Source organism: Fusarium verticillioides, chromosome 8 (genome assembly GCF_000149555.1).
Source record: "Fusarium verticillioides 7600 chromosome 8, whole genome shotgun sequence".
NCBI classification, from domain to species: domain Eukaryota; kingdom Fungi; phylum Ascomycota; class Sordariomycetes; order Hypocreales; family Nectriaceae; genus Fusarium; species Fusarium verticillioides.
Window position 1 is genome coordinate 2,779,746 of NC_031682.1, and position 27,478 is coordinate 2,807,223.

At 46.4% G+C, this 27,478-nt stretch overlaps 11 protein-coding genes and 1 non-coding gene across 12 annotated transcripts in view; 5 read left to right on the top strand and 7 right to left on the bottom strand.

Moving 5' to 3' along the window:
• FVEG_13560 (hypothetical protein) overlaps positions 1 to 559 on the top strand; it is a gene marked incomplete at both ends in the record, with an annotated part of 2,014 nt that extends 1,455 nt beyond the window's left edge. Inside the window, 2 exons of the mRNA XM_018902919.1 lie at positions 32 to 183; positions 239 to 559. Coding sequence (XP_018761768.1) covers positions 32 to 183; positions 239 to 559 — 473 coding nt within the window. The remainder of the gene's footprint in view (positions 1 to 31; positions 184 to 238) is intronic.
• On the bottom strand, positions 551 to 2,225 carry FVEG_17554 (hypothetical protein). The gene has a single exon (XM_018906798.1). It carries the CDS (start codon positions 1,997 to 1,999, stop codon positions 665 to 667), a length of 1,335 nt encoding a protein of 444 aa, XP_018761769.1. The 5' UTR covers positions 2,000 to 2,225; the 3' UTR covers positions 551 to 664.
• A 1,078-nt stretch (positions 2,226 to 3,303) lies between these two features.
• On the top strand, positions 3,304 to 5,990 carry FVEG_13561 (hypothetical protein; the record flags this gene model as incomplete). The annotated part of the gene is made up of 7 exons (XM_018902920.1): positions 3,304 to 3,776; positions 4,411 to 4,471; positions 4,518 to 4,644; positions 4,700 to 4,915; positions 4,971 to 5,038; positions 5,089 to 5,419; positions 5,465 to 5,990. 7 exons carry the CDS (start codon positions 3,304 to 3,306, stop codon positions 5,959 to 5,961), a joined length of 1,773 nt encoding a protein of 590 aa, XP_018761770.1. The 3' UTR covers positions 5,962 to 5,990.
• Positions 5,991 to 7,905: 1,915 nt separating this feature from the next.
• Positions 7,906 to 8,532, top strand: FVEG_13562 (hypothetical protein; the record flags this gene model as incomplete). The annotated part of the gene is made up of 1 exon (XM_018902921.1): positions 7,906 to 8,532. One exon carries the CDS (start codon positions 7,906 to 7,908, stop codon positions 8,530 to 8,532), a length of 627 nt encoding a protein of 208 aa, XP_018761771.1.
• A 385-nt stretch (positions 8,533 to 8,917) lies between these two features.
• On the bottom strand, positions 8,918 to 9,448 carry FVEG_13563 (hypothetical protein; the record flags this gene model as incomplete). Its single annotated transcript, XM_018902922.1, has 2 exons — positions 8,918 to 9,234; positions 9,406 to 9,448. The coding sequence occupies 2 exons, from the start codon at positions 9,446 to 9,448 to the stop codon at positions 8,918 to 8,920; spliced, it is 360 nt and encodes a 119-aa protein (XP_018761772.1).
• Positions 9,449 to 11,946: 2,498 nt separating this feature from the next.
• On the bottom strand, positions 11,947 to 12,516 carry FVEG_13564 (hypothetical protein; the record flags this gene model as incomplete). Its single annotated transcript, XM_018902923.1, has 1 exon — positions 11,947 to 12,516. One exon carries the CDS (start codon positions 12,514 to 12,516, stop codon positions 11,947 to 11,949), a length of 570 nt encoding a protein of 189 aa, XP_018761773.1.
• Positions 12,517 to 13,181: 665 nt separating this feature from the next.
• FVEG_13565 (hypothetical protein) lies at positions 13,182 to 13,776 on the bottom strand (the record flags this gene model as incomplete). Its single annotated transcript, XM_018902924.1, has 2 exons — positions 13,182 to 13,269; positions 13,337 to 13,776. The coding sequence occupies 2 exons, from the start codon at positions 13,774 to 13,776 to the stop codon at positions 13,182 to 13,184; spliced, it is 528 nt and encodes a 175-aa protein (XP_018761774.1).
• A 923-nt stretch (positions 13,777 to 14,699) lies between these two features.
• Positions 14,700 to 15,705, bottom strand: FVEG_13566 (hypothetical protein; the record flags this gene model as incomplete). Its single annotated transcript, XM_018902925.1, has 3 exons — positions 14,700 to 14,848; positions 14,910 to 15,599; positions 15,651 to 15,705. The coding sequence occupies 3 exons, from the start codon at positions 15,703 to 15,705 to the stop codon at positions 14,700 to 14,702; spliced, it is 894 nt and encodes a 297-aa protein (XP_018761775.1).
• A 1,315-nt stretch (positions 15,706 to 17,020) lies between these two features.
• On the bottom strand, positions 17,021 to 18,555 carry FVEG_13567 (hypothetical protein; the record flags this gene model as incomplete). Its single annotated transcript, XM_018902926.1, has 2 exons — positions 17,021 to 18,307; positions 18,364 to 18,555. The coding sequence occupies 2 exons, from the start codon at positions 18,553 to 18,555 to the stop codon at positions 17,021 to 17,023; spliced, it is 1,479 nt and encodes a 492-aa protein (XP_018761776.1).
• Positions 18,556 to 23,321: 4,766 nt separating this feature from the next.
• On the top strand, positions 23,322 to 23,437 carry FVEG_17555. Its single transcript, XR_001989331.1, has one exon. It is a non-coding gene; the product is annotated as a 5S ribosomal RNA (ribosomal RNA).
• A 1,937-nt stretch (positions 23,438 to 25,374) lies between these two features.
• FVEG_13568 (hypothetical protein) lies at positions 25,375 to 26,528 on the top strand (the record flags this gene model as incomplete). The annotated part of the gene is made up of 5 exons (XM_018902927.1): positions 25,375 to 25,394; positions 25,466 to 25,889; positions 25,940 to 25,964; positions 26,077 to 26,167; positions 26,201 to 26,528. 5 exons carry the CDS (start codon positions 25,375 to 25,377, stop codon positions 26,526 to 26,528), a joined length of 888 nt encoding a protein of 295 aa, XP_018761777.1.
• A 518-nt stretch (positions 26,529 to 27,046) lies between these two features.
• FVEG_13569 (hypothetical protein) lies at positions 27,047 to 27,478 on the bottom strand (the record flags this gene model as incomplete). The annotated part of the gene is made up of 1 exon (XM_018902928.1): positions 27,047 to 27,478. One exon carries the CDS (start codon positions 27,476 to 27,478, stop codon positions 27,047 to 27,049), a length of 432 nt encoding a protein of 143 aa, XP_018761778.1.

The following is a 27,478-nucleotide window of genomic DNA, read 5'->3' on the forward strand; positions in this document are numbered from 1 at the left end:
TTTCCTGATGTTGATGAATTCAACTTCAAAGACTTAATCATCAAACACCTGAGAAAGCCTAATCTCTGGCTTTACATGGGTAGAAGTAACGACATCATCTGTTTGGAAGATGCGCAGAAGCTGTCTCCCATTGAGACGGAGAACATGATCTGTGCTCATCCCAGTGTCAAAGGATGTGTCATGGTAAGTGACCTTGGATTTGTGCAGCATGATCTTGTATGGCTTACAGGCTCTATAGATTGGGAACGGGCAGAAGTTTGCGTGTCTGATGGTAGAGCTGAAAGACGACACGCCAAGAGATACAAAAACCATTCAAGGGCTGAGGGAAAGTCTTGGGGATATTGTTGATCAAGCAGATCAAAATCAGTTGCTGAGGGGCTACTTGAGAAGAGATTATATTATCATCGCGGTTCCCAAGCGCCCTCTTCGACGGACTGAGAAAGGGACTATTTCGCGTCGAGCTGCTTTACAGCTCTACGAAGAAGACATCGATATGTTTTATCGCTTGAAGGGAGAAGCGACTGTAGGTGTTGGCCAACGTGTAGCTGGAGGGGCATAGAGTATATCATGAACCATCAACTTAGATATAGCTTCGGTCCTTTGACGCGTCTGCCAATTTCCTCATATATCTAGGCCAAGGTCATTCTAAAAAGCTGTCTGGTAACTATATAGTAACATTGAGTGGATTATCCAACGTTCTTCCCATTGCATAACACTCAGCCTTTGTGCCCTCCTCCGTGTATTGAGAGTTAAAGGTTGACTCGATTTGGTCATGTGAGAGATTCCGAATTTCACCGCCCATCGGATGTCTGATAGAAACCGACCGCGGATCACGTAGCCCTTCTCTCAATGTCTGGAGAGCATCTCGCCACAAGCCAACTCTGATGTGAACCATAAAGAGCGAAATCTCTGACTCAATGTCGAGAGCCGCAGCTAATGCTCCAAATTCTGTAATAGTGACCGAGATCTCGGTGAGATGAATGGAGCGCAAGTTAGAGCTCGGTGACCACATAAATCCGATGCCAACTGAGGTCGGAGCAGCGAGCATGGACTCGACCCCCAGGCTGTACCAAAACTCGCCGAGATTAATATCAGCATGTGCGATGCATCCAGCGTTGAAGATTGCACCCAAGTACTCGTTTATGACGTCCATCTCACTTACTGTCCTGACCGTGTCGTTATCCTCTTCACTTTTAACCCATGGGCCACAACCGCTGCGGCACCGCGGCTGGAAGCTGAACTGTATTGGATCAAGCCGTTTGATGGCATCTGATAACTTGTCTCTTTCCTCTCTGCTAAGTTGCAGAGTCATGTAATCCGGCGCAGCTGATACATGAATAGAGAGTTGGTCGATCAGCAGTGAATCTGCAGCGCCCAGTGCTAGAGGAATATCCACGAGTAATTTCGTCGGAACCACAGGCCAGATAAATTCGGTTGGCTGTATCCAGCGTGCTTCCTCCCATAACATTGGTCGAGAAAGGACCTTCATTAGGACATCGGCTTGGGCCAAGGTGTCTTGCTCGTCGACTGGATCGAACTTGCGGCCGAGGTCATAGTTGTTTGTGAGAATGCCATCACGGAGCATGACGTGTCGAATGTTTGGCAATCTCGTCAAGATCTCGGCTATTCCTAATGCGAATGCGCCGTCGCCGTGGGAAAGCACCTGTGCATCATATCTCTCTTTGTATTTTCGATAAGCAACTTGAAGGATACCGTTGTGATACCTTGTTTGGTTTCCCGTGTTGCGTGATGTAGGTAGCTCTATAAAAGCATCATTATGAATGCGTAACTCGTGGACGAATCGTTGCATCAGACTCTCAAATGTAATTTGGCCGCCTCGACTTATGCCAATTGCATCTAAAGTTTGAGTTCGTTGACCCCATTCGGATAAAATGGCTCTGGTGAAATTATGAAGACTGGCCGCAATCCATGGATGGTAGAAATGCAACTGAACATTAACTTCGCGAACTCCTTCTGCGATTCGAGGATTTCCAAGCATTTGGCGAAATAGCTCAACACTCTCTGGACGGCTGAAATCCAATGTGACGCAGCGACGAACAGCATAATCGCTGCAGAGCAGGCAAAACCTCTTACAGGTTAATCTCAGGCTAGAGATAGTATCATTCTGATGCTTTCGCTCTGTGCTTCTGCAGAGTCCCAATATAGTAAGCAAGATCTCATTAGATAAGTTAAAAAAGTGTGGGATGCTGTGATGGAATGCAGTCATGGTCGTGCTGTGAGGTGTAAATAGCATTTAGTGTTTGCTCGTACGATGCGGAGTAATTGAGATGCCGTGTTCTCCGTGGCTGGAAAACTGTGGACTCCTATTTTAGGTGACAAAAGAATATGGACAATTGTCGGCGGAATTACTACATTATAAGACCATTTAAATTTAGCACCCTAATGACCAGCCACCGCTTATTGGACAGAGCTAAATTGGGATGACCTCTCCTGGGTACAGACAATTTCGCACTCAGTTCAGCACAGATTGGTTATTTGATTCAGCATTAGTGTTCAAGAAAGCCAGATTAGCTTGTTCACGCATGAGTATCCAATTCGCGGGTTGAATACCAGGCTAGTTCTTGAATTGCCCTTTGCTTTAGCTTCTAGTCCTTTGCAGGGTAAAGTGATGGTTGTTCAGGAACCGACTATATAAAGAGAATCAGCATCTACGAATAGCCAATCCATTATTCTGTCTACAGCAAGGCAAACCGTCAAATTCAACACCACATGAAAGTACAGTCTTAGCACATATAACATCTACGAAAAGTGATCCTGAACGGAACCTCGCGCAAACCCCTCTCTAGTCAATGCATTACCAAATGCATAATTGATGGGTACGCCTATGAGGGTGATTCGCTTGTCGTGCAAATAATACCTGAAGTCCCCAAGTCCGGCTGAGTTGTGAGCTTGCCGTGCAGTGAGGCACCTGGATGCCCTAAGAGTGGCTATGAATTCGTTGTAATTGGCCCATGGAAATATGAGTCGCTCCTTCACGGCGATGTCGTCGCTGAAAGTCCGCGATCCGGTAGACCGAACCATGATAGGAGTGCAATCGGTGCCTTCAGTGAGCTTCAAGGAGCGGACTACGATGTCTTAGCTTGGTGACCATACTGGGAGGAAGCAATTCCCTATAAGGATCGAGACGGGAACAATTTGCCGATTGTCGAACGCCCTCCTCTTAAGAGCCCTGAAGAGCTGGAAGACACTGGTTAAGGCAGCACTGTATCTGAGTTGCGAAAGCAGATTTTGGAACTCAAGAAAACAGTCAAATAGTTTGTGATTAGCGAAATAGAACTCTACATGAAGCACTCTGGAGAAAGAGCAGGATATTACAACAGCGAGTCGAGAAGGAGAAACGACCTACAACGACTTCGCGGGACAGTCCGAGAAATTGTAGAAGAACTCAAATTTCTGCGTGAGAAGGTGAAGGAACTGGAGGTTGCTAACAGCATGGGAAACAAAGATCAACACTTGTCCCAGCTTTTGGAAGGGTTACTTGATAAGATGGCCCTTTCTGCTGAGAGAAGGAGGTCCAAGTGTCTCGAGCTAAAGGCCGCTGTGCTACAAAAGGAGCTCGACAAGACAGAGGCATTGAGCGACTTCGATAAAGCATTCGACCTTCGTAAAGAGGAGCGGGCTCGCAACGGCCAATCTCGACGTCTTGTACAGATTGCTAGTGATTTCAAATATGCATGCGATAGGATAAAATCGGTCAATGCAGCGATAGGTAAAGCCGAGGAGGAAATGGAGACAGCAGAGCAGAACCTTTTGCAGTAGGTAGTTAGGACCGATCGGGCTAAGATCTGAAACGATAGCTTGAGGATGCAATGGCCATTGTTTTCTCAGAATGCAGATTCGATCTACTTCTCAATTGAATAATATTTCTCCGCGATGACGCACACGATTTGTGCTTCGGAGCATTTCCCACGTGAAGTATCATCGTCATGACTCGAGCAAATCCCATTAGCGTAGATCTAGCGATCCAAGTGCAAACTCAAGCAACGCCCGGACTCAGTTTCATCGGCAGTGCAACTTTCTCGACCAATCGCAACTGGGAATTCGAACCATCGGCGGGAGACTGTTCCTGAGCTAACAATCGTAGTTGAACCCTTTTGGACTCGCAGCTCCAATAGCCATTCTGTTGCGGATGCGCTCAGACATTTGGATACCTGCTAGCTATGGCACTTTACCGGATCGACAACTGGGAAAATCCACTGCCGAAGCATTAGTTCCGTCACATGCACGACGATTGTCTCACTAAAATGATCTGCATCGCCCGTCTCTCCTTTTTTGTGTCCCTGTTCCTAGGCCCTGGTCCTCTGAACTTCCCTGTTCTCTTTCAACTCCATGTCGGTTTTGAGATGCGCCTCTTGCGATGAGGCCAGGCGTTCTAACTGCGCTGCTTAGTTTGCTCACCTTTACGGGCGTGAACGGGCTAAATATCGACACGAGTCTTCCAGATTGCGCGGTTTGTGAACAGTCGGACTTGTAGTAATTCTTGCTGACTTTGGTAGCAAATATGCTTTCGCACTTCGGTTAGCCCTGATTGCAGTGAGCCGAGTTGCTTTTGTGCCTCCGCTACCTTTCAAAATGACTTGATACCCTGCCTGAAGAGCCATTGCGAGATTCCACAAGTCTTTGGTACGTAATGGTTTCAATAAGATTCTGGCTATCATAGGTTGACCCATTGTCACAGCTTCGTTGCGATATCTCGACCAAACATGCGAGCGAGCACGACGCGATCGACGGAATGACGCCTGGCCGTACCTTTCGATACATATCCTTTGCATTCTTTGTGCAGTCATTCGAGTTTATACAAAGCTGTTCATTGTCAGGAAGATTTCGCCTGAAGATTGGCTGTCGCTTACTTCTCTTGTTATTTACATCGTGTACTTTGGCATTGGACACCATGGTAAGGTCTAATTTAACCACTCCGATGCGCCGAGGAACTGGCTGATGCAATGCAGCGTTGATGTCGGCATTTGGGCAAGATATTTGGTGGGTCAATGCCGATGACCTATCCCATGCACTCAAGGTATTGCGCACAGCCTGCTCGTCTCGATCGTTTGAAGCTAACTTGAAAAGCTGTTCTGGATCGACTGTCCTGTCTACACTCTCCTTCTCGGAATGACAAAAGTCACAATAATCCTGTTCTATATCCGTCTGTGTCATGTCTATACGCTATTTTGCCACCTGTGTTGGGCTTGCATTCTTATCATCAGTCTAAGCACAGGCGTTTTCATGTCACTGAATATCTTCCAATGCACGCCGATACGATGGAACTGGGACCGATTTAGTGGGGAAGATGCCGACTTTTGGTGCATGGACTTGAACAAGTTGCAGTGGTCAATTAACATCACCAATATCGTTTTTGATGTCGTGGTGCTGGTGCTTCCGATTCCGCTCATATGGAAAAGTATGTCCAGCCGCAATTTTAGAAGATATAAGTTAACATCGATAGCGAAATCAACTTTTCGTCGAAAGCTCGGCATCGTCTTGATGTTCAGCCTCGGAGTCGTCGTTCTTGTCGCGAGCTGTCTCAAAATGCGCTACAACGTTCTCTACGGCCACTCCAACAACATCACATGGGACTACATGGACCTAATGGTATGGGCCGGAATAGAAAGCTCCGTCAGTATCGCAGCGCCATGCTTGCCAACAGTTCGATTGTTCCTGCACAAAGTGTTCCCTACCTCGTTCGGGCGAATATTCGCATTTGGGTCGCACGTTGAGAGGACACTGGATCAAGAGATAAAGGAGGAGGAGGAAGAGGTTGCGCAGTGGGCGGCTGATGTTGAGATGACCGGCATCTCGGGGGTTGGTGTTGCAAGACCGAGACGAGCAGCGATAAGTTTGGGGGAAGGATTTGGAGACGGGAGGAGGACGAAAAAGAAGAGGGCTATGACGGAAGCAAGTCGGATCTTGAGGAGCGTAGATGAGATACCCCTGTCACCGTAGTCACCCGTAGAATATGGATTAACTTTCTTGTATTGCAGTGGCCTGACTCTTAAGCTGATTAGGCAAGTTCATGGCGCTTGGACACAGTCAGGTTATCGTAACGCCCGGGCTATCAAATGACAGAGCTAAGTCGTTGCTATTATAGGTTCTTAATAATCCCATTTACGGCATCTGATCCAATCGTGGCACCTGCGCCGAAGGTAATTGCGTGGCCTGCCCTTTTTGCAAAGTCTTTGCCGTGGTGATGCTGTACAGACTGTTACCTATGCGTTGGGAAAACAACCTCGTGTAGTAGAATGACAAACCTCTTCATGTTCATGCGCATCTTTAGGTTGAGGCGGGGGCGCCGATTGATTCTTCTTTTCCTGTAGTAAATTAATCAGGCGAATGCTGACTTTTGAGTATACTACTGAGAATTCTTACTCCTTTGTCTTTTGTTTCGGGCATTATGACTGTCGCTGAGTTCTTATATTGCTGGAACGGCGTACGGTTAATCGCTTGGTCTTATGTTGGTGAAGAGCAAGTGAATCAGAAGACGCTGTGCAAAGTATTATATACAGCCCTCACTACTAATATTGGGGACTTTTCAGCTAGGGACTGTCAGCAATGACGTGCATACGGTAATTATGACGAGCACTATGTCATAGGCAAGAGGATTAGGTTTTGCGCAACGGCTAATCGGCACGGATTACATAAAGCACAGCACCAAGATGTGTTAGTACAAAGTATGTTATAGAGGACTATGTCATCACTTTCTAATACACTCCAGAACTGGGCTTTGTTATCTCCGCTACAATGAAGAAAAAGTCGCAAGCTAACCAATCACGAAGTCGATGCGTGATGAACCCACTGAGAGATCTGTCACTCGAGAGAGGCGGCACCAGGACGCTGTTAAAACAAGACGGTTGAGGAGTTACACGATTATTATTTCACTGAGTCATTTGCCATTCAGTTAGAATACGAGTAATAGCTCCATCTTTGCCGCCTTTGGCAACCTTTATACTCTCACATACTAAGGGTCATTACTTCTGTGATTTCTGGACTATGTCCACACAAAGATCATGTAGCAGAGTTATAAAGCCATGATAACAATGTAATTGTATTCATCTTTATTGCCTTCGCCATCATTGCTGTTTTCGTCTAGGGGCCCATTGACATCGTTCTCATTATCCTTGAGAGGCACGAACATGTTCGGAAGGACGTCGAGTTGTTTAGCAGGACAAGAAGACACGCGCGCAACTTCAATCTCCTCTTCTCGGCCGCAACCATCCCACTTAGCGGTGGCTGATAGAAAGTGTTGTTCGTACTCTATGATTAGCGAAAGTAGTACCATCCTGGTGCACAATCCGCCTCAGGACAAAGGCTCCCGTCAGCGTAAGACTCCTCTGCACAAGTATGGTATTGCAAGGGGACCGACATGAAGAGCACAGGATCATGGCACAATCATACACTCAACGGGACTGAGTTAGGTTAGTTAAAATTCTGCAGGGCGGGGACCCTAGATTTAGCGCAGGTAGCTAACCATGAATCCATTCACAGGGACACTCAATGAAACAAGGGAACAGAAACAACATAATGGCGTTCTTTCAAACACACAGAAATAGGGCTCTTTACTGTTCGCCGACAACCTGAAGCCTTTACATACAATGTTTAGCTATTGGGACAAAGACTAAATTCGAACACAACTGGTAAAAGCATGTTGGACCGTACATTGCGACTTCATTTGCTGCTAAATAGTAGGTGTGTTCTTGCAATCTCATTTAGCAATTTTGAACACCGGATGTATCCTTCAGTATTTCTTGGCGAAGGGTTTATTATATAATGGGATATGTCCACCTCCCATTAACACTTCCATCATGCGTCATCCAAGACCTCAAACCCCTAAACCACCATACTAACCATTAAGACGCAGTACCTCATCACTTCAATCAACGACAATTCATCATGAGCACCCAAGTTCCTTCACCCAAGGTAAAGCTGACCTCTGCTGCTCTGGAATCTCTCGACGGCATGTCTTACATTCACGTCCTACATGGATTCCGGGTGTGTTATCCAATCTTCTGGGATGTTGCCCGGGACTCCTTTAGTGAGCAGGATAAAGTTCGAGGTCTCCAGGAAGCACTTGCCAAGCTTCAAGACTTTGACTATGGACTAGGGTCTTCCAATGACTGGTCCGTTGATCAGAAAATCTGGGGAATCGGCGTTGCTATCGCCGTCCTCGAGGACATTCTTTCTTCGCCCGATGTGGCCAAAGCATTCCGTCTCGCCAAGATGAATGTGGAAGATTGGATGGAGCACGATAATCTCCTGGAGCCTAATATGAATGTGTCAAGGTACTTGTCCCCCATGCAGGATCCCTTGCTACGCCAGGAGATACTGGCGAGACATTATCACTGGCTCGAGTTCAATTTACCCGCGGCTCCTGAACATCTGCAGAAGTTTTTACCTAAGCTAGAACGACACGAATCGGTCGAGGAGCCTGAGGAGAAGCAGACTGATTCTAGGGAGGGAACTGAGAGCGGACCTGTCGACGAGATCGCGGATTCTTTCTGCAATATCAAGATCGATTGATTCTCCAACGCCCAGATAAATTTTGATGGTTGGATACTTTCTTCAATGCAATTCCATACTTACCATAGCCTCACACGTTCCAAATATTGCTTATAGTAGACTTTCTGTGTTGGTACTGCGTATTTTCTCTGCTTGATTATGTTTAATTTTAATGCTTGGTATTACAGTGCATCTCTACTTTCCTTGTCTTCTGAGGGCTCGAGCATGGAGCCGATGATGCGTCAACGGAGTCATAAAGGCGGTGGTTATCATTTGCTCATCATACTCTCTTTATCCTCTGAATACAACTTGAATTCATAAGTACCAAAGATATGATTCAAACTCCCTCCTGCCCCCTCTCCCAAACCTCATCACTAACCACAGCGTCCCTTAGTCCCATTACCACTCAATCGTCCCCAACCGTGTAGATAGCAGTGGCAAAGTACTCAGATTGAATGCTCAACCCAGTCTCACCGTAACATTTCAGGTAAAAGCCACTCTCGTCAACAGCCTGGTCTCCGGAAGGAGCGAGGTGATAAATCCAGAATTGCTTGGATGCTGACTTTGGATCAATGAAGAGTGGTGTGATCTGGAGCCTTGGGGGGCGATCAAACTTTGTCTTGAAGGTGAAGCGGGTCGGTCGGCCATCAGCGTATCTGGTGATGACACCTTTGCCGGCTTCGACTTCACCGATGCTGCCGTGCTTGGTGTCCCAGACTGTGCCTAATATCAGAGGTTAGTATCTATGAGTATAGGGTTGGATGTAATGCTTGTTGTACCTGTGCGCTCATGGTTTCTGTTTGTACGGGTTGAACTTGGTTGAAGTGAATTCGGTGTTTGATGAAAGATAATCTATAGAGTCAGAGAAGATGGGCGGTTCAAGCCTTATATAACCCTCGAAATGACCTTGGCTGTAGGTCTTGGCGTTTACCTCCATCGCGGTTTCGTCCCTATGGTGGCATATTTTGTTTCAGCTGAAAATTTAGTGACATCATGTGAATGTCCCAGTGTGATGCAAGAGTGTCTCATGCGGCAGACAAATCTCCCAAATCCCGTCGGAAGTTTCTGGTAGGGTCTATCGGAAGGAGGGACGCAACCCAAGAGACATCTTTCCAGCATCCATGACGAGCAGAGACGGTGTAAAGTACAGTTTCATCTTGCTCTGCTTAAAATCGGAGCTACGCCCGTCGCGCCCCGAGACACGGCACGATGAGACACTGTCTGGATCTCAACTTTCATCCCTAGCTTGTAGAGTTTCTATGACCTGTCACCTCGTCGGCCGAAGATCATTCGACTTCTCAGTTGTCGCCAGCCACTATTTGAAAGAACACAAGAAGATTTCTACAGAATAGCATGACAGGGCTTACCATTATCTGATCTTCTGTGTTCACATCTTGCTCCTTCCTCAGATGACGAAGTTTCCGTGTCTCACTGCCCCTCTCGACCGCCATCATGCACATCTCCAAATGTAGTGATAGGGCTTTCAGCTGTCGGGCCTCAAACACTCAAGACTTTTCGATCACCAACCATTCCGTCACTGACAGCGCGACTTCCCTGTTTTCATGATTCGGGATGCCAACACGATGGTAAAAGTCGCGTATGCAAGGGTCACCCGTAATGTAAATTCTGAAAACTGAGACGTTAGCAACGCGAGTTCGAAGCGATGCGTTGTCCGACACGTGTATGAGGCGCGTGATGCGAGCCATCAGCTGTGGGGGCTATCAACTTCAAATAACACTCTCAATGCAATCTGCGAACTTGAAATAGATTCACTGTTGCGCGTCCTGACCTTTCAGCTATCTTCGGCTTGTTTCTCCCTGATATGTTGGATCGAATAGGGGAAGGGATGCGGAGAATGGCGCAAAGACAATCCTATCGGCATTTACTCCCATATCTTTGATACAGTGCGCTTGCTTCGTTCCTGTGGTCTCCCTATATGCACCATTTGTCTCAGAATGATACATCGATGGCAGTCATATTGCAGAGCAAGAGCCGTGATATCTTCTTCAGTAACCTAATAACATCGAGGCAATCTGGGTCAGACAATCTAAGCATTCGTGGTCTTCATCACAGACATTCAAAACCTCGTTCATAGGGGTCGTCTCTGAATATGATGCAGGTTCTTACTTCTTACCACTTTCTGAAACACTGCTCATTTCATGCCTAATCGTGCAGCTATACTTTGTGCATTCTCCCGTCTCCCTCTTAAAATTGCTGTATGCTTAGGTCGAAGCGGGAGGGGGAAACGAGTAGAGGAAACTAGCAAGAAGTGAAATCAAGTGTGAAGTTGAGTGAAAGGGCAGAGCTCTTGCATTCCAGGTGAGATTGTCAACTTTCCCTCGCTCTACAAATTGACTTGCATCTGTGGAATCCCTGAATCAAACCGCACACCTGACCTAAAGGGGTGAATTTGTTGACTGAGCTGTTTCTCGAGGGAGACACTGAGAGCAATATGGTCTGCGACACGTCGGAGGACAAAGGTACTGCCTCCGCAGAAGGAATCGGCGCATCAGGAAGATTCACGCAAAGTGTGCATGATCCAGGAGCATCATCGCTGAAGACTTAAGTGGTGTTGGCGTACCTGCAGCAAGGCAAAAGGGCTCTGGTCGTAGCGTGACCGGTGGAACACTTCATAACGACATGGTGAGGTAGGTAACAAAGAGAGTTCGATGAAGTCAACCAGGGCGATTTGCTTATTTTGATCGCAATTGACACCCCTGATCATGAAAAGAATGTTCAGTTGCACTTTCCAGAGGTTGCTTGTCTAGCGTAGATTATCCGCTGACAAGAAGAAGATAAACTGATAACAGGATGGCTTCAGCATCGGAATTTCTCGAAAGCCCTTCTAAATAGACAGTTTTCTGTAAATTGGCTCCGAGAAAAAGATGCAGACTATCGGTAAAAGAGACACTATATAACGCCAACTATATAGCTGACTGTTGGTTACTTCTGCTCCAAAGTGGTAGCTACCGAATTTTCGTCCTGGTTGTTGTCGTTCAGACACTTTCGAAACGCTAACAAAGTAGATTCAATGACTCAAGCAAAGTTTCACGACATCATTAAGATCTCAGTTTTTACAATGTCAATTTAGTCCCCTTGATAACAAATAGGTTGAAATATAAAACTCCTGGTAATAAACCCCAAGCCAATCCTTCCTCAAGTCTGGACTCTTTACTCTTCAGCTTTGTGACCCATTTGAGGCTCCTTTTTTCCATTTTGTGATGAGAACAATCTATTGTCATACTGAGTAGCTTGGTAGCCTCAATCAAGTCAAAGTCTCCAATATGAGACCAGCCGATTGGTGCTCTTAGCACTATTCGGCACAGCTGTGTCTTCTACATCTCTGAAGTTCATCTTCTTGAGCCCCAAGGGAGGCAAAGCCAGGAGATGCGCCTCGCATTGTCTGGAGCTCCCCTACGCACAGCTTGTACCCTCTTAGTTTCTGCCGCTGTGTGAGCTTTTCTGTCTCTCCTCGTCATCCATATTCTTGACCTTCTCGAAGAGCTTGACCAGCTTGAAGAGCCTCACATCATTATCCATGAGCTGTGGCATTTCTAGGTGCTTAAGAATGTGTTGAAACTCATGCAGGGTGCTCATGCGGTCCATCTTTCTCTCAAACTCTTCGCACAATGCCCTGGCTTCGTCATCACTCGGTGAATCGCGAGTATGATTCTCAGCGTCATGTTGGGATGACTGAATGTTGCTTTCTTGCTTCTCAAGCTGGGTTGGGTCGGTATTCTCCTTCTTCTCGGAGACATCGGTGGACTTACCTTTATGCTTAAGTGAGGGGTTAGTAGACTCACCTTCATGATTCCCAGCCTGCCATTTCAGAAAGGCGGCGTACTGCTTGGCGTCAACAAGTACCATTTCTTTCATATCCCCAATGGGTTCCTCCCAAGCGGTTTCCCAAACACCATCGAGCTGAAAGATTTCATTGAGCTCGTCATCAACTCGCCTAACGCTACTGCGACTCTCGGGACAACGCTTAAGGTTAGAAGACACCATTTCTTTGGTATGATGTCGATTGTCTGGGATATTTGTGATCTTTGTTTGGTGAGGGAAGTCGGTGAATAATGGGTTAAAAGGGTACTTGATGTACTGAATTGGGAGGTGAGAAGATGACTGCAAGGCGATCGAGACGGTTCTTATACTTAGACTTCCAGGGGTTTCATTTTATGCTTAACGCTCTGACCACAGCATTGAGGGCGTTTTGAACGGGCGTTCAACGTGTGAACAAATGAACAGAACGGAGACGAAGAATGGAGTGCATGTGAACATAAGGCCAATGGCAGATCTACGCAATTTTCCAAGCAAAACCTCATTCGTCCTTCGACCAGTACTTAGATTTGAATGCACGTGCTGTTCAATTGGTTGTGCAGTTATACTTCAATCTGTGATTCCATGTCTGCCTCGTTCTCGGCCAAACTATACCGAACAAGGCGTTGCCTACTGTTCCCACTTCAGTCACGTTCACCATGGACAAGCTCACAATTGTTCAATAAGATCAGAACTAGAGAGCATAATTACACAGCAGCGTATCTGGATATAATCTTTTGAAGTAGTAAAGCGAGATTTGAAAACAGGCTAGTAATTGCGATGGTACAAATAACCCATACAACAAGCTCTTCTATTTTGATATTCTAACTCAAAAGAGGTTATTCCAGGAATATCTAGCTAGGGCAGTCACGGGCCGAATGGAGCAAGGTAGCTGCAAGTGACAGCCCACTATCACCATGGCAGGTGCCAGTACCACCATAGCTAGAAACGCAGCCAATAGGTTAGAGAAATGGTTCTTGATCGGTAGAGTTAATGAACATAGACTTACCACTGAGAGTTGCCACCACAGCAAGAGTCCTTAATATAACCAGTGACCCATCCTGCTTCCCATCGCTTGATGTGAGTATTGTCGAAGAAATATTGGTTGAAGACACAGATCTTGGCGTCGCCGAGAGACCATTCAAGGATAGTTCGAGCAGGGAGGTAGGACAGTTGGTCAGGGTTGCTATTTTGTAGGTTGTTCTTCAGTTTGATCGCGTCGTTGGAGGGGAAGTTTGCGCCAGTGTTGCAACCTCGCTTCTCAAGTTTGGGTGCCTGCTCAGGGGCGTCGGTTACATTGTCCGGAGCGTAGGCTCGGAAAAGAACACCACCTTCCTGGACCTCTTCGATGATCACCTCCCGAGGTGAGGCCTCCTTGGCCACGGCTGCGGAGAGGACACCGAGAGGCATTAGAGCCAAGAGGGCGGTGGATAGAGTTGAAGCCCGCATGACAGTGGGATATGAACGACGGAATGGGAATAAACTTGATAGAAGATGAGAGCTGTTACATATCCGTTATAAGAGGGAGGATCCTTGGCTACTTATACCCAAAATCCACTGCGTTTCCCTCTAAAGTTTTCAATCAGGCAGGTAAAAATAAAAGTTTAACAAAGGTTCCAGTCCTAAATAGGACACAAAAGCGTACCGGGATAGCTAGTGGCAAGCATATCCATTCTTCGAGTCTGCTAGGTCTCATTGGCGAGACTAACCTCTAAACTCAAGCATTCGGGCCGGGCCGATGTCACTTTAAACTGCATGATATTTAGCCTATTATCAGTTTTATTCGACGGGTTGACTTGTACACCACATTTTTCATTTAGCTGAGCAGCCATAGGCTTTTGTGATTGGCTCATGGACATGGGCGGCCGACCTGCATAATGTGACCGGAGAATTTCAACTGACTGAAGACTGTATAGACAAAAAAGCAGCAAAACACAAGTCATTAAGGTAGCTACTTTTAATGAAATTAATTAATTTAAGCTAGCTTGGCTTCTCTTTCTTATTTGTTTTATTTAATATACAATTCATAGCAAGCTTGATATATAAGTACGAAAGCTACGCCCCGCGCATTGGCACTCTATATCCCATGTTTAAGATCCCCCGTATTTGAAAATTTTTATTTTACACTTCTGGTCCATTTATACAACGTGACCTTCCTAAATGGCATGCGAGAACGGCCGCTTCAGCAATCTGTAAGGTGGTTATATGGCTTAGTCAACTTCAAAGCGGATGCAAGAGCGGCCGCCTTTAAGAACAACCCACATTTTCCATCGATAACTTCTTCCTAAAAGACGCTTTACATATCGCAGGAATATAGTAGACGTACTCGCAAACATACAGCACCCAGTAAAGATAATGATCTAATAATGCGATCACGGAATCAGAGACTCGGCAGCAGATAAATGGTGCAGGGCACTGTTGTTGTGAACTAGGGGATCGCTGATGAGGCCAGTGAGTACGTTCCCAACACCCTTGCCGAACTTGAGCTGGCCAAAGACGATCGGCCCGGCTGTAGCGTCGTCTATAATAGTCGTCCGTAATAGTCGTGCTCATCCTTGCCCAAATAGCAGTGAAACCGGCACCAAGAAAACCATACAGGGTGGCATAACCGATTGGGACGGGGAAAGATTCCGCTAGCCTCCACATAGTAACAGTCGTCACGGCAGCCACCAGCGTAGAGGTACTAGCAAGTACATTGAGTGGTATTTTCCGGTCCGAGAGATATCCGAAGGCAAACTGCCCTGTGACCTGCGATGCGCTCGTGACGGCGAGAAGCACGGGCCCAGACCTTTCAATCAGATCGAGAGAAGTCGCGAAGGATGAGAGGTAAAATGAAGGGAAGAAGTATCCAAAGCCCTGAAACAACCTGGATATAGAGTATAGCCAGAAGAGAGGGCTCTTAAAGAAGGACCAATTTGTCTTCGGCGTATTGACGTGCGCGGAGGGAGGCAATCGACCGTAAAGGAACGGGATCAGAGGTCCTGTAAGAACAGCTAAGCCAACAGCAACGGCGGAAGGCGTAGTCTGATAGTCATACTTGGAGAGGAGAGCATAGACTACGAACGGCATGACAGTACCAGAAACTCCAGATGCGCCACAAAGTAATTCGTATGCCATTTCGCGACGAGTGATCCAATACTCATTTACCATTACGAGCATAGGGTAGGAAAGGATAAGGAACCCAACACCATAAGCGACAACTTGCGTGAGGATAAGAGTCTCGAGCGTGTTGGCAAAAGAGCCAGCAACAAGTCCGCTGATACAAATCGGCCCTGTTCAACGACGCGTTAGTCAAAGGATGACAATAGAAGTGATTGACGTACAGCCAACCCAGATCATCTGCCGTTGCCACTGTTGGTATTTCTGGATAACAGACATCATGAACGGGGTACCTACATAACCGAGGCCAGAGGCTGTGGTTCTGACGACACCAATGTACGGACTGTTGGCCAAAGCTGGGATTCTCGAGTAGTAGTCTCTCGAAACACACCAAAGACAAGGGAAACCTTACACATGGTAAATTGGGGTAATTTTGTCAAGGAAGAAAGATTTACCTTATAGGAGAGTTTCAAATCCGAATGCTGCACCAAGGGGCCGCTATATTGCAATGTATTCGTCTGCGGGAGCCAATCGTGATATCTTCGTGATCACTTTCAGCGACTAACTCATGGTCGACCTCAGGGTTCTGCGGCAACGTTCGAGTGGTAGGTTCAGAGACTGCTGGTTGCGGTATTCGGGCTGGCCAAGAACGGAGCTCGTGGGTCTCGAGTTGGCTGGGACTTCCAGGATCTCTGGATTGCTCATAGCGATATATGATCCTCGATATGATGAAGATGGGATGAGCCGTAGCCAGCGATGTGAGAAATCCGTATATATGTAAGCCTCAGGGATCAAGAAACACTGAACCCTAAGGTACAGTGATTTAAGAAACTTAGTAGAGAGTTCCCTAAACTTGGGCTAAATTTATCTAAGTATTTTAATCCTTTAGGGTTCAGGTCCTGGGTGTTCTTTTCTCCCCTAACCATCATGGTTAGCCTAGGCTGGCACAACCAATAGAAATGTGCATGGCATCCTGATCGCGGGGATAGGAAACCGAGGCTTAGCGGGCTCAACAAGTGAAATAACAGCTGGAGAGTAGCCAGAGCAGAATCCCTCCAGACTCTGGAGACCAGAGCACTAAGGTTTGGGTGAACTACGGGCCAGGTTTATTGGCCCGCAGAAGACCCAACAGGTAACAGAGTATAACCACTTGAAAGTTCGGATCACTTGTTGTTGAGAGGCTTAATCGTAGGAGGGACAACTAGTTGGCGAGGGCCTTCCTGTCGCGTTCTTCTTCTGTAATGAAGAACATTATTGACATTCACAGAGGTGAGCCATCATAGCCTTTTAAGAACGTAAGCTTCTTCATGGGTAATGCATACGATATCCTGCCATGCCTGGTTTCTTACCTTCGAGCATGACAGACTGTGATGTTACGTCCTTTTGTTGTCAACCTCTGCCAATGGAACTAGCAACGAGTGAGACGACGGTGACACGCCGCGTAAGGTAAATATAGCATAGTAGATGAGCAAGATCAAGATGTTTCCCTCCCTAGAACAAGTATTATGTTTCAGTTGGGTTACGTTGTTCGACCCTCCTTCCCAACTTACCTCCAATATGGTGCGGAGAATATACTGAGCTATATTGGAAGTCCTCAAGCAGCCTTCGCTTCTCCATTCTCTATAACTTGCACAATATTGCTCTCCTCTCCCTGGTCAGTGATGCCTCGCTGCATGCGAACCGCTCGCCAGTCTGGCCCAAATTGAGTCAACGCAATGAAAAAGGGAACAATTATCAGAAGGAAGCCCGCAAAGATGGTGTATGTCCAACCAGGCTGAACCGCATCGGTCAAAGGTTGGATAGCAGCAGTTATGGCAGCGCCCAAACCGCAGCGTATTAAGTTATTGGCCGCACTTGCAGTGGCCGCGTCTTGCGGAAAGAGATCAACCATGAGAGCATTCAGAGCTTGCGCGACGGCCGTGGTCGTGTAGCCGATGATAAAGAGGAAGATCATGGGCCCGGCGAGATGGGTTGGTTTGTTCAACGTCCATCCGTACCCAAGGAGACCAGCGATAGCGGCGGCGATGTGCGGCCATGTTACTTGCAGGCGGGCGTGCTCTACTGGCATATTTGGGTCCCGACGGGCGAGCTTGAGCGGGATATTATGCTTAGCAGCTGTTCTTCGGTAGGCCTTGTCCATGAGTCGGCCCGTGATGACGGTACAGACAGCGCTACCAATACCAAAAGCCAAGAAGCAGAGAGATGTCTGTACTTCTGAAAGATCGTAGAGGGTCATCATAAGCGGCGGAAGGCCTGTGTTGACACCGGCTATCAGTATGTTGATCACGCCATTTCCAGCAAGCACCACTACACCTTCCTTATCCAAGACCACCTTCAAGATAGCGAAAGGATTAGGAAAAGACATGGGCCTCCGTTCCGTTGCCTCTCCCTGCTGCTGCTTGTTCCTCTGAGTGAAGAACAAGTAAAATGGCTGACTGAGTCGTGGTGGCGCGCGCGATCCGTTGCCAACAAGCTTACGGTTCGTCTCGGGAAAGAAGAAGAGAAACAAGACACCCAGCACGATGCATGCGATAGCTAGGAACCAAAAGATAGAATGCCATCCAAGATAGCGAGTAAAGACACCGCCTAGCACAGGTGCCAGAGCAGGACCAAGAACAGGAGCAACGGTAGCCCAGGCCATGTATGATCCTCGCTCAGCTGGCTCGACAATATCGGCAATAACACCACTGGCGAGAGGAATCAATCCACCGGCGCCTGCACTCTGAACACACCGTAGCGCAAGAAGCCCACCATAGGTGTTCTGCAGTGCCAGTGTAATGTTGGCGACAAGGAAAACTGAGAAACATGCGATGTAAGCGAGACGGCGGCCACTTGAGTCTGAAAAGCTGCCGACGAAGGTGGGGGCGATGCCTTGGAGGATCTGGCTTTACATAAGCATTTGTGGCAAGTAAGAGCCAACGACGGAGATAACTTTACCATGAATGTTGTTACTGACAGATTGACATCCGTGATGGATACGCCAAGATCACGAGCCACAGTGGGTAGCGCAGGATAATACATGCTGGTAGACATGGTACCGAGGAGCGCGAATAGCGACACAGATACTATCATCAGACGTTTCGACCAGAGACCGTACACGGAGAAGGCTTCGTCTGGTGTGGCAGACATACTGGCAAAGAGGCGGGTTGCGTAGAGGGACCTAAGTAACGAAGGGATCAAACATATGCAGTAAGTGAAGGAGTTTTGAGAGCTGGGTATTTCTTAAGCTTTAGTGCTGAGAAATAAAGGATCAGATCAGCAATGGGGGATCTACAATTCCCGTATAAGCGATGCCGTATACCCGTAAGCTTATCAGATTCGTGTCAGACTGTTGATATAATTAGCATTGGGCTAACCTAGTTTGGCAGCTCGTTTTACGGACAGTCACATCATAATCAAAAGTGCTTGTCTGACAGTCGTATTTCGCCAAAGGCTTTGTCAGTAGCATAATATCTTTCTATGCCGGCTTCTCGTTATAACATCAATGGCTCAATGAAGGCCAGAGGCTTGACGAAAACAAAGGCAGGCCATCCACGACTTGCTGCACATAAATAATATTGGACCAGGCGTGTTATTGTCCTGAATTAGATGGACTTTAATATAAAGCTGCCGGATTTCCCAATACACCGGTAATGGTAAGTATGGCCACAGGTGAATGAGTAAGTATGTGGGCAATTCATCGTGCAGTTCATCATAACACGATCTTCACGAAAATTTATCGAGCAAACCTCATCAAGCTGGCTTTGTTCACCTTCTCAATCCTACAGTAGCATACATTTTCTAACTTCTGTGTGCTAATTAATGTTCTTATCTATAAGTTTACAGAGTAGATAACCCATCTGGCAAAGACTTGATGCTTGAAAAGCCAGCACGAGGCCACTTCCACTGTCAACACATCCTTCTTGTTATCTGTCCCCTCCTCCTCTAAACTGACACAAGAAGAAACTTCTCCCTACCTTCTCTCTCATATTTCTATTGCTCTTGCAGACGTCTTTACATTTCTAACACTTCACGAGTCTTGGCAGCTTCACCGTGGCTCCATTCCGTGAAAGGTGCCTTTTGGGCAAGTGAGTGATTGAATTTCTCTATATATGATTGTGCTGGTTATAACATCAAAGTAAATCCTCAGGAGCGACTAAACATTAATATAAAAGCAGGACAATTATACTTATCCTTTTCATTTAAAGAAGACAAAGGAGAATACGAGTTTATATAGTAAGAAAATCGATTATTTTAATTTAATAAATCAACTACACACATTAACTTGGTTCAGCTATTTTAAGAATTATTAAATTTAATAATATTAGTCCTTTCCTTTATTTTTCTTTTAGTCGCAAATGTACTTGCACCCCTTGTTTACTTTCTTTATTATTGTCACCATCGCCGCAATCAAGGCTCAGGGTCCACTTTGTTGGCAACCGCCGTATATTTGGACTTTCTAATAATCTTGAAACGCCGTGGACGCTCCCCATTGCTGTCATCTTCTCTGGCCCTCTTCGTCCCTTGACCAGTTTCCTGTTATATAGCTACAGGTTCGTTAGTGGCGAAAGGCCAGAGAACCCAAGACTAAAACCATGCGAACAATTGACAACGCTGGCTTCCAGATCGGCGCAGAACTGTAGCTGCAGCTGTCTAAACTCTATGATGTTTTGCTGACCCTGTTTTGGGAATTCCTCAAAGTGCGAGTTAGACTGGACTCTTCGCTTTAAAGAATTCATTTTGAGGATACTGCGTTTATATTAAACGGAATTAGTTAAGTTTGATAAACGGAGTTAAGTAATAATTGCAGCTTTGCATATAGTGTGTTACTAAAGAGTTAATATAAATGAAATAAAGTAAAACTCCTTTATAATAAAGGCCGATAGCTATTAATAGGACAATTATTACAACTATACCTTAGATAAATGAGGTTATATAAAGCTATTAATAGATGTCTAGTTATAATATTTAGTAATAATAAATAAGCTCTATTAATGCTATAGTATTTGTCTACTATATTAACATAGTTCTAGATATACTTTTTGTAAATATATAAGATTCCCTTATAAACTAGAATAAAACCTTTACTATACTAACTAAAGTAAATATTCTAACTATATCCAGTTTGCTGTTACTTTATATTCTGTCTTTCAACTCATCCTGGTCTGGTCAGCTGGCATGGGGAGGAGGAACATGACTCGGTTATTGAGCAATTGCAGAAATACTGAAGCGACGTGGATGACCATCGTTAAAAATCTCATCTGAGGAAATCAGCTCTTTGTCCGCAAGTCTTGACCTGCAAATCGAGCTTCTTACCAACGAGCATGCTCATCACGCCGAGTCACATCCAGTGGACTAACTGTCTGCTGAGTCTTGAGTGTATGAGAGCCGTTGTGGGCATCTGACGCCATAGTCAATTTTGAGGAGAGCCGACATGTGTGTAATTAGCTACGCGATCGTATGAAACAGTACCTGGAGTCAGAGCACATCGCCAGAGCATAAGACCAGGCCTACTCTCCACTGAGAGTGGTTGTATCACCCCACTGACCTGGAAAGCTTTGGCTTCGAGGTCGACGCCGATGTAAAAGTCTCTGCAGATCAGTACAAGTTTACGCCCAGCTCTAACACTAACAACACACTTTAGCCGTTCGCTGAACATCTTCACGCGAACAAGACCTCCATGTTCAAAGCAAACTTCCGAAATTGGAGCGATGAGAGCGATGTGATTTATGAGGCTTCGAGTGGGGAGTATTCTGTTGTTGGATTGGATAAAGTGACCAAAGTTGGGAAGGTTGTTAGACTGGACTGGGGACTTGTGGGCGGAGGTCTTGCGGCGGCCAGTTTGTTTATTATTTGAGACGTATGATCAATACAACGAATATAGCTTGAATGAAATGAACAGATCTAGTAAAGACATGGTGCGCTGTATCAAAGCCATAGTATGCTTACAGGTAACATCCTATCCCCGCCAAGTCACAAGCATATACTGTTTGCCTCTACTCTCTGATAGTTGTAATATAGTAGTCTTTAGCATATTTAGAACAGACTATCCGTATCTTCTAATCCGGATTGCATGACATTAAACAGCCCAGAGAATATTCAGGTGACAGATCTAGGCTGGCAGCTCATGCATAGTCCTTGGCTGGACAGGCCGTGCATCTGACTCCACTAATACACTATGCGGTCCACCATCAACTTCGGCTTGCAAAGGTCGGATGATCCGGCTTCCTTTAGAGTCCTTCTCACCTCGAGCAGGAGTACCAATCACACGGTTCATAACCCCAGTCGCTCTCCTCCTCCGCTGGGAAGCCCGCCATGCAAGACCTAATGCAATTGCAACAACGAAAGCTCCCCCTATGGCACCAGCAGCTATGGCTCCCACTGGCGTCTTCTTGAGAGCTGGAAATTCTTTGAGCGCAAAAGGGGGTTCCAGAAGTGAGAATAGAGGGTCTCGATCGTCTTCTCCTTTACAGCAGTTATAGGAGCTCTACACGTGACAACAGTATTGGCCATCGCTACATTGCCTTATATATACCACTGTGTGATTTTGTCCTTGGATGCTAGTTAGTCTCGAGACGGCATGCGCTCACTCACAAAGATCAACTCACTCATAGGGCAGACTTCCTGGCAGCCAGGCCAGTCCTTGTCTGTGCAAGCACCTCGTTTTGCAGTGTCAGGAGACTGTGCACAAAGGCCATTCTTCAAACAACCGAGGTCAAGATTTTCTCGGTCACAACAGGTATTGAAGATTGTGCGGTGCGTTCCACATGGCTTGTATCTGTCCGGTGCCTCGTCGCCGTTCGGAAAGTAACATTTGGTCAGAAGTGTTATTTGCAGTTGAGGCTTGTGGCTGAGAGCTTATTCCGGCAGAGAGAACCTAGTAACATTTGGTCGCCAGCGTCAGACTAAATAGATAGAATGATAACAGGAGAGCGGTCAGTTTCATGGTGGAGGATCGTTTGCAAAAAAGAAGGCGTGGAGCTAGAAGGCGACGCTGGGTCAATGCTGCTGAGGATAGAACAGATAAGAACATGAACAGAAAGTGGAAATGAATCTGAGCCTTCGGTTCAAGATCATGCTACCCAAGATGCGGTGCATTACCTTTGTTTGTTGTCATGACGTCAATAGGGAGGTTGCCAAGGACAAAGTTGGGGGCCATCACTGATCTTTCCATTACAAGTTATCGCAGGAAATCCCTCCAGTTATCTTGCAACTATCATTAGTCAAGAGACATTTCGAAAGCACTTATGTGCATTTGTGAATACGCAAATACATCCAATCATATACATCAATGCTGGCTGCAAGATTGATCAACGACAGCTTGACCTCCTAGGAGATTTCGTGGTTTAATCCTAAGCACTTTCAGGCATAAAAAGAAAGACCAGCCGGCAATCTGAGGCGAGCTAAAACACGAGAGACTCGCTTAGTAAATATCTAAACGAAGCAGGGAAATCTGTTTATCTCATCGCTATATTGCTGAGCTTATTTAGTCGAGGGGCTGCAGTGTAGCTACATCCGGCTCATTGAGAGATATGTTGATTTTGTTCACTCAGATTTGCTGACCAGGATTTGCTTACGAGGTTCGGCCAACCCTTTCGTGTGACAGGCCATTGAGGCAGAATGCCTGTTATAACAGTTCTTGCTAAAAGCATCAACGCCTGCACTTATCGTGAGAAGCGACCCGATGCCGCGCCCAGGACGAGGTCCCGTATAAAGGAGCTCTGATAGCCTGATCCAGGAAGGACCTGATTATCATTTAATATAGTAAGCTTATTTCAGACATGGTCGGTGTCGTGCATGGTACTGAACAAGCGGGACTGCTTGTAGATGTTCAAAGTCGGGGGGGAAACGATTACGCCCTGTCATGCGATGTCTGCAGCTCGATATAGATCACGAACAGGCTTCAGCAGGTACATACGACCATAGGTAGTGGAAAATACGGGATCCCGTCTGCTCTCCCATAGTCAAGCCACTGACCGGCGGATTAGTAGTTGGGTCGGTGACGACCAGCGAATCCCCGCTGTTGTATGTTTTTGCCGATTTCATTTTTGCCACTAGCCACTGCAGATTAATCAAATAGGTTTCGTATGCTTTTCGCGTTGTCCATTATCGGGGTTGACCCATTCTTATTGCGCCAGCTCGATGGGGCTGTATGTGAGTTTAGCATGACCTTACAAGTTATTGCGTTGAATGTTGTGAATATGTCTCTGTAGTAGAAAGGGCACAATTGGCCTGATGACAACACTGTTCAGTGGGACACCGGTCTTGGGGAGTCTTTCCTACTAGCTGATAGGCGCATGCTTTAGGTGCCTCTGCCAATCTCTCTAATGCTTGGACCAGTGGCTATATATCGGATTGACCAAGCGCCAGCAGATAGTAATCTTTAACCAAGGGCCATAGTTCAAGAGTTCTTACTGAATTGGCTTGACTTTGTGACTAATTATTAAGGGAGATAGGGGGAAGATCAAGGGCTAAAGAGCACAAGGATGATGTGGTGGATCCAAGCTTGCACACTTAAGGCAGCTACCAGCAACGAACATTCAGGATATGAGGGTATAAAAATTTCGGAAGTATCACCTTTTGATAGCTCACCAGGGTCAGAGTCGAATGCGAAGGCTGCTTTAGAATCAATGAGACACTGAACACAAGAGAGAATACTGTCTTTCGCACAACTAGCAGTATCCCTTAAGTGAGAAAACTGTTACAGCTGGTAATAGGCGTTCTGCGTTCTTCCGCAAGCCCTCTTCAGCATCGGAGCCTACCATTTTCTTACCGCTTCTGCCAGGAGACCTAATGGTCTTCCTAACAATATAGATAGTCGCTCCTTGCCGCTAAAAAATTAGACTGTTGGCAAGAAGCCTTACTGTTATAAGTTTAACAACTAGGTGCGATGTTTCTGTCTGGGAATAGGTAGATATCTAAAAACCTAGCGCAGTGTACATCAGTTAGTTCTGAAGCCGTCGCGGAGCAAGCCTGAGTAAGCCTTATTCTTCAGTATGACGGATTTCCTTGGATGGCTACGTTTCTTTAGCGTTCCTAGGACTATGGATCATTAGAGAGCATAAGGAGGCGCGTGATGTGAGTGTTAGCTATTAGGTCTACTAACTTAAAATAACACTTTTATAAAGTCAGTCCAGGCAGTATACTATAAGTAGATATAGCGAAATAAGATCCTCCTAAATGACTGCTAAATCTTAAACAATCTCGTAAGCTAACTACACTAACGCTTTAAGCGCGTAACTATTGAACTGTAGTTGGGTTACGACATCTCCACTTAGTCGTTATCCGACAATCCATGCTTCGATCTCATACATTCTAGGGTCAGTCGTCGGATTATGTCTAACAAGTTCCAGAAATGACTGGGGTAAGACAGAGAAAAATGCCATTTTGAGTCTAATTTGTGTAAAATCTCCGACAAACTGGGACATCAGCTGACAGCGAATAATTTTCCGGCCTTTATTATTTTACCACTACCTCAATCCAAAAGTCTAAAATATGACACCGACATGGTATGGTACAAAGTGCTTAGCGCTTGTGTTTAAGCCCGAGACACAGACGACAAGTATACGTATAATAAGCATGGCCCTAGGAGTTTAAGCTTATGGCTTGTTTTCATCGCAACTCACATTCGTTTATTCACTCTGCTTGGGACAGAGTCCTGTTTCTGTTTCTTTTCTGTACATTCTTATTCATTCTTTTGTCAAGTCTCTCATTTACTCATTCAAAGAGCTATCAATATGCGCGTCTCCACTATCTCCGCGATCTTCACCGGCCTCGCCATCTCTGTCAACGCATAGTCGGATCTCGACGATTCTGTCTGGAATACTCTTCTCGCGGAGCCCCAGAGCAAGCGTGGCTTTCCCGATATTTCTCGTAACCGTCCCGTCAAGTGACAGTCGGGCTGGAACCCGCCTGCAGACTTGAAAGCTCCACTCCAGGAGGTCTGGGAGCACTATGAGAAGACCTACGATGGCGGAGTTGATGCCAACGTCAACACTGGCTTCCACCAGATCATGGCTAACAAGGGTTACCTTAACATTTGCGTCTGATGGGACTCTAGCGCCAGCATCACCGTGGCCGAACGAACCAAGATCGCCAGTGCGTATAACGCTCAGTACCAGAAGTGGTTCAAGTGGCTCTACGGTTATAATGGCTTCCCTTACGACGAGGTTAAGGTCAATGTTGTTGCATATGCCGTCAAGGACAAGAGCCAGCTTCAGGGCTCCACAGATGGCTACGAGGTCTACACTGAGCTCGATGCCGACGGTGTTCCTATGTGCCCTGTCGCTTGTGCTCGTGATGCTCATCTCGATGGTGACTATAGTAACTGTGAGGCTGGTGCTGGCCGCCACTATGACCACTCCCTCTGGTTGAAGGATGGTCTTGAGGGTGGTTTTGGTCATAACTGGGGTCAGGAGGTTGGTCGTGAGTATTTCATGAACAACCTTGACTCTGACAACATCCACATTCTTTTGCATGAGATGGTATGTCTCCAAAGACCTTGATTCATGGATAAGGCTGACACGCTATATAGGGTCATACCTTTGCTCTCGATGATTGTAAGTGATCTCTCCCTCACATCAAAAGACGTCTGCTAACAGATTCTAGTCTATGGTACTTTCCATCCACTACCAACTCTAACTTAACTTCGAGAAATACTGACTTCAACAGACTGGACCCCTACCGGCATCACCAAGTTCATCATGCTTGCTGGTGCCTCTATGGAAATCACTGACTTCGACGGCTGGATGTACCGCAACTGGTGATACTACCTCTCTCAGAAGAACAACTGTAGTTCCAGCAAATCGAGCACTGATGCTGCACCTGCTTCATCCGAATCAAAGCCTACGACTAACACTGCCGCACCCACAACCAAGACCACTACTCCCAAGCCCAGCACCACCAGCACCAAGGCCATCACCGCTAAGCTTGCCTCTAGCAAGAAGGCCACTGCTGCCAAGGCTCCCGTCACTCAGGTTACTTCGACCGAAAACGCTGCTAGTGCCGAGGTTGCTGCTTGGGGTCAATGTGGCGGTAACAACTGGGCTGGTGCCACCAAGTGTGCTTCTGGTACCAAGTGCATCAAGCAAAACGACTACTACTCTCAGTGTGTTGCGAACTAGTGGGTATGTAGCTGACAGTGTGATGTTGGGATATCGAGCGGGTGGTTGGAGCTGAACTAGTAAGGATAGTTGATCGAAGCAGATATGAGCCTTGGAAGTTGCTGGAGAACGGCTTTGTTTCACTACGATTTAATACATAAAACCTTATCGCTTTACATGGTAGAAACACGCCACATCCATGCCTACATATTATTTCTTGTAACATGGTTGAGCGACATGGAGATTATGTACGATGGCCCGCGGTTGTGCTATTGGACAGTCAAATAGGCTTGTGTGACGGTCCCAAATGAGGATCAGATGATAAGTACTAGCCATATTACGTCTCGAACTCGAAAGTGGGAGTCTATTGCGGACAAAGGTCACCGGTCTAAAATTTGAGTATTAAGACATAGTCATAGGCTTTAAGACTTGGAAGTATATTCCCTAATAGACTTAGTGAACTCTTGACGTTCGTCAGCGCTAAGTTCCCAACTAGTTTTTATCGCGTGGCTCCAGTCAGTCCTTGCATCCGTCCTTCGCTATTTGATCGAAGGCTGCGGTACTTCTCCTATCGCTCGAGTCGCATCCGGCCACTTGAACTCATTGATAGCGTAGACATCCCCAGAGGCCACCATTCCTAACCAGACCTTACCAGGTGCCATCTCACTGCACCAATCTGTATAATCAACCTGACAGTTCATAAAGGCCTTCTTATCAGGAAACGATCTTCCATGAAGAAACATAAGACTCAAGACCGAGAGAACAGTTAAAAAGAAAGCCTTCAGCTTGTTGAACTTTTGGGTGAGTTCTTGGTTGGTGCGTTCATGGCGACGACTGACGTCTGAGCCCCACGCGATATATGCACAGACTGTGAGGCCGAGAATAAGGTAGAACTCAGGGTCGCATAGGTAAGCAGTGAGAAAGTCGTACTGGTCCTGGAAGACCCAGAGTCCGCGTCCTCTAGTGGGCAT